Here is a 15,373-nt window from a genome sequence, read left to right as displayed (position 1 = left end):
TTATTTGTAGAGTCTCCATCTCTATCATGATTTTTTAAAAATACCCTATAATATACAAAAGTAACTATGCAAGGTTATTTGTTATACTTATTTAAAGAAAATATATGCTATCATTTTTAATACACACATTATCCAATATCTTTACCATTGTGATGCTAATCCAAATCCAATCTATATCGCATTTATAAAATTTAACTCCAACTGATTAATAAAATCTAAACCAAAACTATTTAATATGATGCGCTCTTTATCCAATGTCGAAAATCCATAATAGCAAAATATTTTAAAACATGTTAACAAAATATTCGTAATTTAATTTTTTTTTTATGACGGGGAAAATAATGTAATCCATTATAGTCTAGTCTAGTTTAAGACTCCGTATAACTTGATCGGTCCGTACTGAAATATTTGTTAAACCACTCTCATGCAAACTTGCGGTTATTGAAAGCAATGGCGGCCACTACAGCGACGGTGGCAGCGGCCGCGGCCGCAAGGTCATCTTCGAGCCTTCGTTCCGATCTCGAACCAGCCTCTAACTCTAAGCCATTTCTGCATTCCTATAGCTCTCTGAAGCCTACACTTAAACGACGCCGTCATGTATCCATACGAGCCGCCAGGAACGGCGGCGAAAATGACGCTTATGGCGGTGAGGTGAAGAAGACTGAACCGATTGAGTTGGGGAAACTCGTAGAAGAATATCCTTTTGCATTCAATTCCAAGGACCTGCCGAATCCACTTCCAAGTACTCTTTTGCTTTCTCAAATCAATTTGTGTGGGTGTGTGTAGAAATATGTTGGTTGTTGAGCATTGAATGCCTTAGGGTTTGTCCATCGGAGATTAATTTTAATTTTTGTGTGAAATTCAGGGCCTTTAACGTCGGCTGATTTGTCCAATATGGCTTCTCAAGGATCTCGTCTTCGCGTTGCTTATCAGGTTTTTCGTTGTATTATAATACGAGTTTGAATTATTATTGATTGTTTTGAATTTATTAATTGGTTATTACTTTCTTTTCATCAGGGGGTGAGAGGTGCGTATAGTGAATCAGCTGCAGAGAAGGCTTATCCAAATTGCGAAGCAGTGCCTTGTGAACAATTTGATACTGCTTTTGAAGTGAGATTTGCTAACTTTCATAGTGCAAACACATATTTTGTACCTGTGCAAAGAAAAATACGAACTCTGATTTTAAAAAAAAAAAATAATAAATTATTTATGTATATTGACTATGGCATGTTCTACCCAAGGAAATAGAGGCCACTCCGTATTTTGTTTTTTTGTGTGTCACATATGTGATGCCAAGTTTGCTGCTAGTGATGATTGATACAGTAAAGAATTTATGATCTATTTGGATTTTTGCACCCAAAAGAAAAACCTATTTATTAGCCTTTTAAATTTTGATTCTGCAGTGGGTTAGATTTCTAACTGCCATCAATTATCTAGATTTATGAGTAACAGGTGCAATGGAGCCAAATTGCCTCTGAGTCTTTATCTAGTACGGAGTAATATGGTATTGTGTAGGCAAATCTTTGATGCCTGTACTCCAATAAATGATTTCTTAGAGATATTAGCTATACTTAACCTCTTTAATTCTCTAGAAAACCTTCTCAGAGTTTATTTAGCTAAATTATTATTTCTGTTGATTTCTTGGGGATTTAACTTTTCAAACCTTCTATGTCCTATGAAGCTAAGCTTTCATATGCTGCTAATGCCAAAATAGGAAGCTCTTGTTGCAGGCCCCCTCTGTATAGTTCTGTCTCTTCTTGAGATCTTAGATTGTCTTAAGTTAGTCCACCTCTACTAGATTAGTAGCCATAATGAGTGCTGTAAAGAACCAATAATACCCACTGAATGGACTTTAAAAAATGATGATACCCAAGGAAATTATGTCTATCTCCATTAAAATAGAAGTCTTAGTAGCATAACAAAAAAACCCTCCTTGCATTGACCCCACCCTTCAGTCCACTTGTCTTGATCAATCCATATCCAGCTTACTTTGGTCCACCCAAACACCCACACTTTCCCCAATGTACACATACATGTAATATTATCTATGATCAGATTGTGATTTCATTTTCCTTTCCTATTAACAGGCTGTTGAAAGTTGGCTTGTCGATAGAGCAGTTTTACCCATTGAAAATTCTTTAGGGGGAAGTATCCATAGGAATTATGACCTTTTACTTCGACACCGCCTGCATATAGTTGGAGAAGTCAAACTTGCCATACAACACTGCTTACTAGCTAGTCCAGGTGTGAAAGTCAAAGATTTGAGAAGAGTTCTCAGCCATCCTCAGGCATGCTATACTTCTTCTTTTCTTTTCTCTTTTTTTTTTTTTTTTGTGGGTTGGGAGGGGGGGGGGGGGGTGGTAGATCGCTTCATGTGCATCGTATTTGATGTGGTAACTGGTGACTTGTCAGGCACTTGCACAGTGTGAGAACACATTAACAGAGCTCGGGTTGGTCAGAGAAGCTGTGGATGATACTGCTGGAGCAGCAAAGGTATGTAGAAAGTATCAGTAATTATGTTCTCTTTCTTATGTAATTTTAAGCTCGAGAACATGATCTAATTGTGATGCTTTTTCTTTGGCATTTCCTGTTGCAGTATGTTGCTTTCCACAAACTAAAAGATACTGGGGCAGTTGCTAGCCTCACTGCAGCTAAGATCTATGGATTGGATGTACTTGCACAAAATATACAGGTTGGTTTGAAAATGCTGTTGTCACTGAAGTACTTATGCTGCGCCTTTTTCAAGCGCTGGGTTATGGACTGTGTTCTATTTCAGGATGATTCTGATAATGTTACTCGGTTCCTAATGCTGGCTAGAGAACCCATAATTCCTGGCATCAATAAACCATTCAAGGTTAGCTATCACTTTACTGCTGAGAAGTGGGAAAACAAAAAATCCTTATCAGCTCATTTCTTCCTGATTTGTCCGTAAAGTTCATTTCAATCTGATGCAAGTTACAATCTTTCAGACAAGTATAGTGTTTTCTCTTGAGGAAGGTCCTGGGATACTTTTTAAGGCACTTGCTGTTTTTGCTATGAGGAATATCAACCTTACAAAAGTGAGTACATTCTAAAGAAGTTTTTTTTTTTTTGTTTTTCCCCATGTATAATGTCATGTTTCTAAAGACAAATGTTCTCACTGGTTTATTTTATTTTCTCTTCTAGATTGAAAGCCGTCCCTTGCAGAAACAGGCTTTGCAACTACTTGGATATAGTGCTGATGGGTTCCCAAAGTATATCCATTGCCCTACTTAGCATGCATTTTACAAGATCTTGCATGTGTAGATATTCCATTCTATGATTTAGTGATAATATTGGCTCTGTATGATAGGTATTTCCCCTATCTTTTCTATGTGGATTTTGAAGCATCCATGGCTGATGAAAGGGCCCAAAATGCTTTGGGGCATCTAAAGGTTTGTTTAGTAAAAATTTACCTATGTTTTAGTCAAAATCCTTTGTTGTTTTTCAGCACTAATATGTGAAGTACCTGTCCAGGAATTCGCTACATTTTTGAGAGTTTTGGGGAGTTATCCAGCAGACAGTGGCATGCCTTGACATTTGAACCTGGTATTCTTTTATTGATGAATTTATCACCTCCTGTGGTTCCTGATGCTTTCCATGGAGAATGAGCACATGCAACAAGGGAAGGCAATGCAACGTACTGGCATTGGACATGCATTAGTATTTGCAATTCTTTTCATGTACAAACCTGAGTTTTATTCTCCTTTTTCGCGAAAACATAGTTACTTCGTACATCTCTGTTCCTTTTTGCCAAAGGTCAATTCTTCTATTTCGTTTAATAGTTTTCTGTACACATATCATTTGTATACCTTCTATCTCAATGCATTAGGACCCATTCTCCAAAAGACGTGGCACCTTTACAAGTTAAGGTTGAAATATATGTTTTGTTGAGATTTTCCTTTCATGCTCTGCATTTGAAGTTTAACACAAAGAACTATACCTTGATTTGCTGTTTATCATGAACTATTAGCCTTTGAAGCCAGGAAATTGGTAGGGATTGAATCTCACCAAAAACAACTTTAGTGGGTATTTTGGTCTCTTCTTGAAAGAGGGTGTTTAATTCGATGTTTACCATGAAATATTCATTTGTATTAAGTCATTATTCCATTGATTTGTGTTTACAGTGTTGAGCCAAAGAAAAGGAAGAATAGCTACAGACTTGACTGCTGCTATACATGGGATTTTTGATGTGGTCATTTACTCATTACCCTCATTTTGTTTCCCATCAGTATCTTTGTACTTGTACATGCAGGCACACACCATATAGTAACCAAAGTTTGCAGCCACCAAGACACTACATGCCCAGAAAACATTATCCACCCTCCCATCGTTGATGTTGTCCGGCAACCATCCTGTCACTCTCTGCAACAGATCCATCACGGCGTTGCCCAGGTAGTAGCATATCCCTATGAACAAAGCAACCACAGCGGTCGATGTGCTTTTCAGAGACTCAGGAAACTCCTGGTAGTAAAACGCAACATTTCCCGGGAAGGTGAATGCTTCTCCAACACCAGCAAGTGCTAATGGCGGGACTAGCCAGAAGACTGACATGGGTACCACTCCCCCGTTGCTCTGGACTTGGAGGTTGTTGGAATCCGCGACTTTAAGGCGCCTTGCCTCCACCAAGGCGGAGATCGCCATGCTAAGAAGTATTAAAGCGTGCCCAACACCAATGCGTTGGAGAGGTGTCAGGGACCTTGTCGTATACTTCGCCATTAATGGGTAGAGTACACGGTCTATGAAGGTAATGGTTATGCTTGTTGAAACCAGTATGAAGACGACAACAGAACCTGATGGGATTTTTATGTGAGGCCCCATTTGACGGTCCATTTTGAGAGCTTGGAGAACTGCTAAACTGGCTTGGATAACCAGTGGGGTGGATAAGCATAAACCGCTAGCCCATAGAGGGAAAAGCTTGAACAAGCTTTTGAGATCTTCTACTTGCTCAACAGTGCATAGCCTCCAAGGCTTTGCAATTGAACCATCTAATTTAGCATCTCCTTCAGTGACCAATGCTGCACAGTTCAAGAGCCTGCATAATAAGACACAACCTTCTCGTCAGGTTCGTAAATATCCCCTCCCTCCCTCCCTCCCACTTATGTGACTAGACTAGAAGTTTGAATTTTCAACATTGCCTTAGTTAACAAATGCAATTGGGTGTAGTTTAGAGTTCTTACTTGAGAAACTCTGTAGGCGTAGGAGCGGCCATCTTTATAGCTTCAACCTGGGGATCATGGTAGTAGACCGCCCCCTCAGACGAAACCGATTCTCCTCGTTTTCTGAGTGTAGCCACCAGAACACGAGCCAGGCCAATAAACGGACTCTCCTGCGCCATAACACGGCGGTAGAAACGCTTTCCCGACAAGAAAACAGCCAGGCCGACAACGTTAAACGCGACGCAGATTCCAAATCCCCACGCCCAGCCGACGTTGTCCTCCACGAACACAATGGCCGTGGAGGCTATCACGGAGGATGTGTACAGCGTGAAAACATACCAGTTAATGGAAACTTGTCGCTGCTTTGGGGTGTCGAATTGGTCAGCGCCCATTGTTGCGATCGTGAACCGTGTGCCGGCAACCCCTATACACATTAGAGCTAAACCGGCATATAACACTGTGTATTGGACTGTGGTTGGCTTGATGCAACCACTCGATCCATCGCACTCTGCGGGTCTCAGTGAATCAATGGATGCTGTTAACACTATTAGAACAGTGGCCTGCATGAGCAAATCAAAATATGATATTTTCCGGGACAACCCATCAAACACTAGTCCAAGTTGGTCAGGTTGTTGGTTTAGTAATGACGTGGTTTCAAGTTTGATTCTCAGTTATGGGTAACTTAAGCTAGTTTACCTCCTTAGTAATCTTTTGTCAGTTAGGACACAAGACGAGATTAGTGTACCCTCATATAGTGGTCAGAGGCTTCCTATTCAACCCAAAATATGATATTAGCAACCGCAACTAAGTTGGTCAGACTGTTGACTTGATAGTTATAAAGTTATAAGTTCGACTCCTCATAAGAGTGACCTATTGGTATTCTTGGTTTGAGTTGGTTAGCCATGGATAACCTAAACTAATTTATCTCATTGTAGTCTTTTGCCAACTAAGGAAGGTCACAAGGTGGGGTGCCTCTTGTACACTATCAAGTAGTGGTTGTGAGTTTCATCGAGTACCTAGTTAGCTATGAATAATATAAGTTACTTTATCTCCTTGTAGTCCTTTGTCGGCAGGATCATAAGATGGGGTACTGAGTGTACACCATCGAGTAGTGGCAGTGGGTTTCATTGACCCAAATTAACTGTGGAGTATATGGAGGGTAAAAATAGCTACATGGACTCATAAGCCATCTCTTAGAATTTACTAGCAGATGATATATAGAAAGTTAGAAGAAGGAAGTGAAGTGATTACCAGGAGAGAGATGAGAGAAGAAATCCAGATAACAGAGAAGCAGCCAAGAAAAGAGTCAGCAATGATTGCTCCCAAGATGGGCAAAATAGTGATGCACCCATTCACTGCATTATACACTTTGGCTGCACTTATACTCTTCATGCTGAACTCTTGTATCAGATAAACAATCAGATTGTTAACCACTCCTCCCGCCGCAAGTGTCAACCCCGCCATCGTCGCTGCAGGTTTCCGCCATTAAAACACTCTTGTTAGCTGCAATTAAAGCTCATAATATTATATTATTGGGTGGAATGAAGCTCAAGACTCTACCTTGGATGAAGGGGAATGTGATCCAGCCACCCAGCTTGCGGCGGCGGCCGCCGGGAGAGGGTGGCCCTGCTGCTGCTTCGTAATCCATAGGCTGTATTGACCTGTCCATTGCTGCAATTGGATTAGAGGAGGTGCTTATATTGTTTTTAAAATATCCAAGTCCCTACTCCAACCTCACCAACTTCTTGGAATGAAGGGGAAAATGTATTCATTAACGTATGGCAGGTTGGTAGGCAAAAAAAAAGTCAAGCATACTCTGGCCCATGATAAATTTATATATATTTTTTTGTCTGCGATGATGAACTCTTATGTGACCATCTTATGTGTGGGTTTGACCGAAAATTTGAAAGAGTGTTTAGAATCATATTCTATTCACTCAACTGTTTCTTTCGAGTCACGATAAATTTATCTTGTTTTCAAGAAAGATGGTATATAGACTTTTAATAGGATAGGTAAAATTCTAAGTCATATGTTTTTTTTTTTGGTTTTAATTCTATTAAAATAAATAAAAATTGTGACATACTATTTTAGATAATAATAAAAATATCGTGTCAATAGAGAATTAAAAAGAAAATTTTAAAGTATTGTAGTATTACTCGTTTTCAATTAATCAATTTTTTTGAAAGACCCATCAATAAAAGTGAAAGTAATAGATTATAAATATAGAACCTTCTTGAGTATCCCATCAGAATATAATATGGGGAAATTAGTACACAAATATGCAGCATATGTGAAGCAAGAAGAATGCAAAAAATAATCCTCCTGCAAAGAGTGGGAGAATGAAGAAAAAAAAAAAAAAAAAAAAAAAACAACTGCGCACGGACTACGTGTATTGCGCAACTAAAGGCCAAAGCCGGGCGCATGCACGCGCCGGGTGGCGTGCTGCACGCCTGACTTTACTGATTACCTTTTTTTTTTATTATTATTTTAAATTCTATTTTTTTTCTTTTTTTCTCTCTCCTCCCACATTCTCTTTCCTAATCACTCTTACATTCTTCCCATAATATCCCTAATTGATAATGTTGCTTAGGGTATCACCAACTCTTGTATAGTCTTCAAAAAAAAAAAAAAAAAAAAAAAAAAAAAAAAAAAAAAAACTCTTGTCCTTGTATATGAGAATTCTTTTTTTCTTTTTTTCTCCATATCTAAAAGCGTGCAAGTTGTACGCACAACACACTCTCTTTGTTCCCGCTCACCTTTTCTTTCCTATGTCCAAACATGCTCCTCTAAATCTTCCATATTTGAGATACCCTTATTGATTAATCTAGGAAGTCTTGTTTGAGATTTGAAAAAATTTTGAGACACAAACAACATAGATGACAAAAATTATGAGTTTTTAGGATTGCTAATTAAGGTTTTCAATTCTCGTAGTTTGAAATATAGTTAATGCTAGTCACACATGTATAATTAAATATGTTAAGTTATTATTTTTAATTAGTCAAAACTAAAATGTCTTATTTTAAAAAAAAAAAAAGATTATGTTTAAATGTATAAATATCATAAAAAAAATTATTGTTTAAATATTATAAGAATATATTTTTTTAAATACTCATGATTCTTTACAAATTACTATGGCCCTGTTTGGTAAAATGGCTGTTAACTAATAGCTGTTTGCTGTTAGCTGATTGTGTTAATTAGAGAGTATAAATACTTGATAACATTAGCTGATTGTAGAAAAGTGTTTGGTAAATTAGCTGTTAGCTGATAGCTGTTTGGTATAATTTCTTTTCTCAAAAAGCTAATTGAAAAAGTTGCTAGGAGTAGCTTTTTTAATTTTAGCCTTTTGGAGTTGCAAAAAGCTAATTAACCAAACATTTATATTGATATTTTAACTAAATCAAACAATTAATAGTGGTCAAATAAGTCAAAATTGGCCTATAAGTCAATTTTTTTACCAAACAGGACCTATATGTTCTATACTTTCTTAATCATTTTTAGTCTAAAGATCATATGACTACCCATTTGAAATGGTAACGAGATACCATACTACCATCACACTCTATAGTTTGGCTCATAAGAATATTTCTAATTCAATGAGGAGTCAAATTAAAAATATCTCCATTTGTTTATTGCTATTATATGAAGGGGTTATGGTCCTTAGTTGTAGAGAATGTATCACTCTCTCTCTGTATCATTTTATCTATCATACTAACTATTTATTGGTCAAACCAACTCTTTCTTCTTTGTTTATTTTCTTTAATATTTTTAAATTTCATTTTTTTTTGTGTTTAATAGTACTTTTAGTGTAGTTTCTAAATATATAAATTTTGTATACTAATACTAAACTTAATATTATGAAAAATTGAATTAAAAATAACTTTAGTCAAGCCTCGTTAACCAAATCAGACACATAAAATGAGACGGATGGAGTATATTTTTTTACCCGATAAGAGGTGATAACAACAAACAAAAATAACCAACTGAGCTGCATAAACATCTAGTACCTTTCATATATATTTTATTTTTATCCATAAGTTACTACTGTATATGTGTATATATACCTACATATATATAGGGGTGGACGCTTCGGTATTCAGTATTCAGTTTTAAAAATAGAATTTTTTTTTTTTTAAAAAATGTACAAGTTTTTAAAAGTGTCTATTTTTGTTCACTCAATTTTTGCCCATTTCAATCATTAACCCTGACTTTTAGTATCTAAGGTTTGTAAACACCGCTTATATGTAAGCTCACAAATCACTAGTAAAATTTTGTGTAATGAATTTAATCAAGAGAGTATTAGCAAAAATCGAATTCATGACTGATACGAAAATCATACTGCACCACTCGGGTCAACCCTTTCGAGGCTTGTGGTTATATACTTGGGGTGGGATAAGGAGGATAATGAAGACATGAAGTCAACATGATTGTGATTAGACGCTAAAGAAGAAAAAAAAATCAAAATTTGTCAAGCTGTGAAGCATAATCTCCACATTGAATATAATTAAATATGTTCCTGTTAGTTGGAACTGAGAATTTTTCATACTTGTGATATAATATAAACTATTAAATCATTGACAATTAACCATCATATAGCATTAAAGTAAGATAATTATAGAAAGAACTCAAAGAAAGAAATATAAAATGAAGGGTAGATGTGAACCACCACCAAAACTACTTGGCAGACTTGGAAAAAATCATCAACCTGATACTTCCCACCAATTCACCAAATTAAATTGTACTATGAAAAAAAAAAAAAAAAATTGCACCATAATTTTTAGATATATCCGCAACAAACGACAATGATTGAAAAATTTAATAATGTTTGGGTTGCTCATTTGTGTGTATATACTCAGCTCCTTTGGAACTAATCACTTGCCAATTATGACTTCTATATTCAAATTGTTATGTTATGTGTAGTTCAACTATCTGCTTAGATTTAACAAAGAGACTATGTTCACGTGTTCGGTGACCTATCACGGGTCCAAAACAAGAAGGGAAAAGGGTCAAATAGGCCCTCAAACTTTAGCTTAAAAGTCAATTAGGTCCCTAAACTTTTTAAAGGTGCAATTACACCCATCAACAATTCATTTAGGTGCAATGAAGCCCAAAAACAAGTTAATGACCTGCTATCACAGGTCATTAGGGTTCAGGCCACCTTCCGGCGAATTTTCTGGCAAAAAAAGTGACCAGCAACCGACCCAAATTTGTCGAAAATATCGCCAATCATTTTTTTTTTTTTTGTCGAAAAATTCGCCAGAAGGTGGCCTGAACCTTAATGACCTGTGATAGCAGGTCATTAATTTGTTTTTAGACTTCATTGCACTTAAATGAATTGTTGATGTGTGTAATTGCACCTTTAAAAAGTTTAAGGGCCTAATTGACTTTTAAGCTAAAGTTCGAGAGTCTATTTGACCATTTTCCCAAACAAGAAATAAAAGATAATAATAATAAAGTTTGGATCTTGGGCTTCCATGGAAACAATGTTTTGTTTTAGAAACTATCTGTAAAGAGAATACTGATACTCTTGTAAACTACTCTCTGCAAATTTGCAATCAAATCTGTTATATATAGCCTGCCTCTCCAAAGAATAGTACATCTGGATTACATAACTCAAATTCTAATCCACTGTACAATTACTTCATTGTACGCGGAAGAAAGAAAATAATTAATGGTACAACTAATATCAAAATAATAATAATAATAAATCGAGTACAATAACATGGAACAGGCATTGCTCACAGGAGCATCCAAGTATTTGAAGTTAACAGATAGGTTTTGTTGGTCAGCGGAAGAAAAGGGGAGAAAATGGTAGTGCCCTCTTGTTATGCATATTCTGGATTCATTGCCAATGCCTCCTGGTAAATCATGTCTTTTATTTGCTCTTCTCCATAGGCTTGTTTCTCAAAATCAGTGAATGGAACCGCGCATACAGGTTCATCAGATTTGTCATGTAACTGGGCAAGGTAGGGATGAGCTAACGCTTCCTCGACTGCACGGAAAACAAAGAAATAACTAGGTGAGTAGATGAGCTTGAAACTTGAATCGATGAAAGAACAAAAGCAAATATAGCAACTTAAGTGTATGTATAGCCCGCTAAACCATTTTCAAAGGCAATGAGCATGAAAAAAAGTGAAATCAAGGGAAGATTGTAAGTCAAACCAGAATTACTAATAGCAGTGTTCAGTTTGAATTTATATTTAATGAACGATGTTTAAAAGTCAAAACTACTCTAATAAACTTCATTATTTAATCTTTTCTTTTTACTGGTGCCACTGTACAATATCATTGAGCAATTACCTGTAATTCTTTTGGAGGGGTTAAATGTCAACATTTTATCCACGAGATCAATGGCTAAAGGATGCACGTGTGGGAAAACATTTGCTAACTGCTGGCGTGGACGTAGCGGAAGTTGCCTGATATACCTTCTTGCATTTTCATTCTGAATAGATCCAAGATCAGAATCGGTTGGTGTGCCAAGAAGCTATCAAGAAGAAACGCAGATGCCAGTAAGTGTTGGGTACTGTTATTGTAAAAGACAGGTAGAGGCATATATGTATATAGATAGAAAAAAGGTCAATGTTCTGAAGAGTCTTTGATCAGACAATAATTAGTAACTTTGAATAAAACACTAATGCTAGAACAAACTCAATTAAACAAAGTATTCAGCAATATATGGAGTGTCATCTAAGCATTAGATTAGATGACGTTATCAATGATGCTAAATAAACTAGCAACTAGTAAACATACAAAAGATACTAACTGTAAATGGAGTTAAGTGTGGATGTTTCCAAAAGAAACATTCAAGGAATAAAATCTATGATACTATTTGTCTTTCAATAGTCTTACCTCGGTTATTAAGCGCATCTGATGTACATGATCTTTTCCTTGAAACAGAGGTTTTCTGTTCATAAGCTCCATGAAGATGCAACCAACAGACCACACATCTATAGCAGCAGTGTAATCTGAAGAGTTCAACAGAAGCTCGGGTGCCCGGTACCATCTGGTAACAACATATTCTGTCATGAACTCATTGTCTAAGTTTGTCCGGGCAAGTCCAAAGTCACAAATCTTAAGATCACAATTCGAATTCAACAACAGGTTGCTTGGCTTCAAGTCTCTATGAATAACATTCGCAGAATGTATGTACTTTAGCCCGCGAAGGATCTGATACAAGAAATACTGCAAGAAGCACACCAATAACGAATCAGAGTCCTATCTTCCATTCTGCCTCACCCAAATAAAAGAACATAGTGAAAGGTGGCATTGTTACCTGACAATGCTCCTCTGATAAACCTTGATTTGATCGGATTATCTGGTGAAGATCCGTGTCCATAAGCTCGGTGGCAATATAGACATCATTGAATTCCCTTCTTAATGGTGGAGGAATAACATCCTTTATAGCTATTACCTGATGAAGCAAAATTTTCTCAGTTCAGCAAGGTTTTGCCTCAGAAAATGTTGCGACCAAGTAAGTACTCTTATCATATTTGCACTACTACTCACATTTTCGTGTTCTAAATGGCGAAGAAGCTTAATCTCGCGAAGAGTTCGCTTTGCGTCCATGTAATTGTCGAAAGCATCAGAGATCTTCTTAATCGCAACCATCTCATTCGTCTCAGCGTTCAAAGCCGAACTTCAAGCACACACAAATACAAATACAAATACAAAAACAAATCAATTTACACACAATATATTTAGCAAAAATTCGAAATCTATCACGAATCAAAGGTTAATGAATAGAATAGAATAGATACCAGACGATTCCGTAAGCGCCGCGGCCAATCGGGGTAATTGGAGGAGCATACTTGGAAGTGACCTCGAACAAGCTCCCGAAGATGTCATACTGTACATACTGCCCGCCGTGCGTCTGAAGCACAGGGAAGTCGCCGCCGCTCACCATGGTGATGTCAGCAATCCGGTAGTGAGTTGGATATTGCGAAGGATGTAGTGGGCTCGGCAGGTGATCGACGATATGCCTGAATAAGTCTTACCTGCGTATATATAGGCGGAGGAAGAGGTGGTCTTCCTGGTAAGAGGAAGGAAGGAGAGGAAGAAACGCGGCATTTTGACTGGGAAACTGAAACCTTTTTTGTCTTTCAAGTCAGACCAATGCGGCGTTGCGTTTTACCCAACGTGTCAGCCGCCAGAGCTCGGAAACTGCGGGGTCAAGTCAACACACCCAGCCCGACGGCCGTCGAAGTATTAGAGTAACACGGAGTTTTATATTATTCTATTCTATGATGCTTTTTATTTATTTATTTATTTTTTTTTTTTGGAAAAATTGTATGATACTTGATAGTTGATAGAGAATGTTTGGTTCACTTTATCATTTTTATTTTCTATGACGAGAGAACTGTAATTAGTTAATTACTATATGAGTATGTATATATTGAGTTAATTTCAGCAGAAACTTTTTATTTTTGTGGTAATTTTAAATTTAAATTTAGATTTTTATTTTTGTTATTTTGATGACAATTTCAAATTTAGTATCAGACAATCGTTTTTCCATTTAACAATCAAATTATCATATTTTGGACACTTTAGTCCTTTCAATAACTTTTTTTTTTAAGTGAAACCTTATTATATGCAATGGTGTTTCTTCAATTTTTTTTGCGCCAATTTTTTTTCTTCCAAATTTTCATCTCTTCACTCGTGGATTGCACTATCTCCTTCACCGACTCTTGTCTTTATCTATTTCAAACCGGGTTCAATTTGTCTTTTGTCAATGGCGATACCGAGTATGTGAGGATCTATGGGTGAGGGGCCGGGGAATCATTTTGTAACATAGTTTGAAAGCTTTAGATGTCGCCACCCGGTCAGCTTCAATCTGACTGCTATTGTTTTAGTCCATAATTTTGTGAATCATCTACTATAGCTGTTGAAGAAAAAAAAAAGTCTTTTCTTTGTCATCGAAAATTCCCCTTTCATAAAGTAGGGTTCATCGGAAAAAATCATCGAAATGATCAAAAGTGTCCAAAATATGATAGTCTGGGGTGTTAAATGACAAAAACAATTGTTTGGGAGTAAACTTGAAAATGCTACCAAAGACAATGGACCTCCGCTAGAATTAACTCATTGAGAAAATAATAATAATAATAAATTAAAGAGACGAAAATACCCTTGCCTAAAATAAAGTTTTACCGAAAAGTCATCGGAAGAATCAAAAGTGTCCAAAATATGATAGTGAAGTGTTGCAAAAATCGGGCCTAGGCGGCGATTAATCGTTCTAGGCGCCCGCCTAGGCGCCCTAGGCGGTCCCCAGGCGCCTAGCAATTTTTTCAACCTTGTGATAGTCTGAGGTGTTAAATGACAAAAATGATAATTTGTAACTAAATTTGGCATTGACTCCAAAGACAAAGGACTTCCATTGAAATTAACTCAAATTTATTTTATAATAAATTTAGGCGACAAAAGATTATAAAGAGGTAAATCAACCTCCACTGAGAATCAAACTTAAAATATTGAGTTAATACCCAAAATGGTCCACGACTATAGTGATTTTTCTCAATTTTTTCATAAATGACTTTGGGGACCTAATGTAGTCCCATACTTTTACGTTTTTGCTTAATTTAGTCCCATGTTTGTTATTCAGTCAAATTGGTGTTAAATAATTACATTAGGATTATTACGTTATAAAAGATTGATTGAAGGGAAAAATATTAGAGGCCTCTAGCATTACTCTTTTTAAATTTACATTTCATATATCTTTACATTATCTTTTTTTTTTTTTTTCAAATTCCTAATGTGGTAAAACAAAGTGATTAGAAATTTTATTTTTAATAAGAAACTCTAGGGTACTGGCCATTCTGAAATTGTGAGATTTCCAATCGTGTAAGTGTGCAACTCAATTCTAAAACTGAGAAAAATGATTTTTGTTATTAAAATTATAGTGATTATGTATTATGTAAAAACTATTGATACAGAAATAAATTGTGTGTTGCTGAAACATTACTATTTATAGTATTATTGGTCAAATTTCACATATTACGTAATTAAATAAATGTTTAATGAGAAGACACAGTAATTAAATTATAAAGAGAAAAAGATAACAGAAATAATTAAGGATAAGGGTTAAATAGACCCTCAAACTATATATCAAAGTGCAATTAGTCCGTTGAATTAAAAAAGTGTGCAATTACACTTTTTAACAAGTTATCAAAAAGTAACAAGTTAATTTGCTTACTTGGCATTTAGAT

At 36.2% G+C, this 15,373-nt stretch overlaps 3 protein-coding genes across 3 annotated transcripts; 1 reads left to right on the top strand and 2 right to left on the bottom strand.

Annotated features, from left to right (window-relative positions):
• Positions 1-372: 372 nt before the first annotated feature.
• LOC109172957 (arogenate dehydratase/prephenate dehydratase 2, chloroplastic) lies at positions 373-3,925 on the top strand. The gene is made up of 11 exons (XM_019322211.1): positions 373-742; positions 866-933; positions 1,018-1,110; positions 2,088-2,288; positions 2,413-2,493; positions 2,597-2,692; positions 2,777-2,854; positions 2,970-3,059; positions 3,166-3,233; positions 3,332-3,413; positions 3,496-3,925. The coding sequence occupies exons 1-11, from the start codon at positions 451-453 to the stop codon at positions 3,553-3,555; spliced, it is 1,209 nt and encodes a 402-aa protein (XP_019177756.1). The 5' UTR covers positions 373-450; the 3' UTR covers positions 3,556-3,925.
• Positions 3,926-4,088: 163 nt separating this feature from the next.
• On the bottom strand, positions 4,089-6,829 carry LOC109172950 (protein NRT1/ PTR FAMILY 2.7-like). Its single transcript, XM_019322201.1, has 4 exons — positions 6,738-6,829; positions 6,429-6,646; positions 5,199-5,737; positions 4,089-5,053 (listed from the first exon to the last, which is right to left on the bottom strand). The coding sequence occupies exons 1-4, from the start codon at positions 6,823-6,825 to the stop codon at positions 4,219-4,221; spliced, it is 1,680 nt and encodes a 559-aa protein (XP_019177746.1). The 5' UTR covers positions 6,826-6,829; the 3' UTR covers positions 4,089-4,218.
• A 3,883-nt stretch (positions 6,830-10,712) lies between these two features.
• Positions 10,713-13,221, bottom strand: LOC109172942 (mitogen-activated protein kinase 3-like). The gene is made up of 6 exons (XM_019322194.1): positions 12,932-13,221; positions 12,681-12,810; positions 12,448-12,585; positions 12,024-12,356; positions 11,475-11,658; positions 10,713-11,166 (listed from the first exon to the last, which is right to left on the bottom strand). The coding sequence occupies exons 1-6, from the start codon at positions 13,075-13,077 to the stop codon at positions 11,000-11,002; spliced, it is 1,098 nt and encodes a 365-aa protein (XP_019177739.1). The 5' UTR covers positions 13,078-13,221; the 3' UTR covers positions 10,713-10,999.
• Between the last annotated feature and the right edge of the window lie 2,152 nt (positions 13,222-15,373).

This window comes from Ipomoea nil, unplaced genomic scaffold (assembly GCF_001879475.1).
Source record: "Ipomoea nil cultivar Tokyo-kokei standard unplaced genomic scaffold, Asagao_1.1 scaffold0146, whole genome shotgun sequence".
Taxonomy (NCBI): Eukaryota; Viridiplantae; Streptophyta; class Magnoliopsida; order Solanales; family Convolvulaceae; genus Ipomoea; species Ipomoea nil.
The sequence above is the reverse complement of the archived record's forward strand: the minus strand, read 5'-3'. Positions and strand labels throughout refer to the sequence as shown.

Coding starts and splice junctions, on each gene's coding strand:
- LOC109172957 (XM_019322211.1), top strand. CDS start 451: ATGGCGGCCACTACAGCGACGGTGGCAGCGGCCGCGGCCGCAAGGTCA. Junction 743..865: donor CCTGCCGAATCCACTTCCAA/GTACTCTTTTGC, acceptor TGTGAAATTCAG/GGCCTTTAACGTCGGCTGAT. Junction 3,234..3,331: donor AGTGCTGATGGGTTCCCAAA/GTATATCCATTG, acceptor TCTGTATGATAG/GTATTTCCCCTATCTTTTCT.
- LOC109172950 (XM_019322201.1), bottom strand. CDS start 6,825: ATGGATTACGAAGCAGCAGCAGGGCCACCCTCTCCCGGCGGCCGCCGC. Junction 5,738..6,428: donor CTTCTCTCATCTCTCTCCTG/GTAATCACTTCA, acceptor TTGCTCATGCAG/GCCACTGTTCTAATAGTGTT. Junction 5,054..5,198: donor ACGCCTACAGAGTTTCTCAA/GTAAGAACTCTA, acceptor CTTATTATGCAG/GCTCTTGAACTGTGCAGCAT.
- LOC109172942 (XM_019322194.1), bottom strand. CDS start 13,077: ATGGTGAGCGGCGGCGACTTCCCTGTGCTTCAGACGCACGGCGGGCAG. Junction 12,811..12,931: donor GGCGCTTACGGAATCGTCTG/GTATCTATTCTA, acceptor GTGTGCTTGAAG/TTCGGCTTTGAACGCTGAGA. Junction 12,357..12,447: donor TATCAGAGGAGCATTGTCAG/GTAACAATGCCA, acceptor TGCTTCTTGCAG/TATTTCTTGTATCAGATCCT.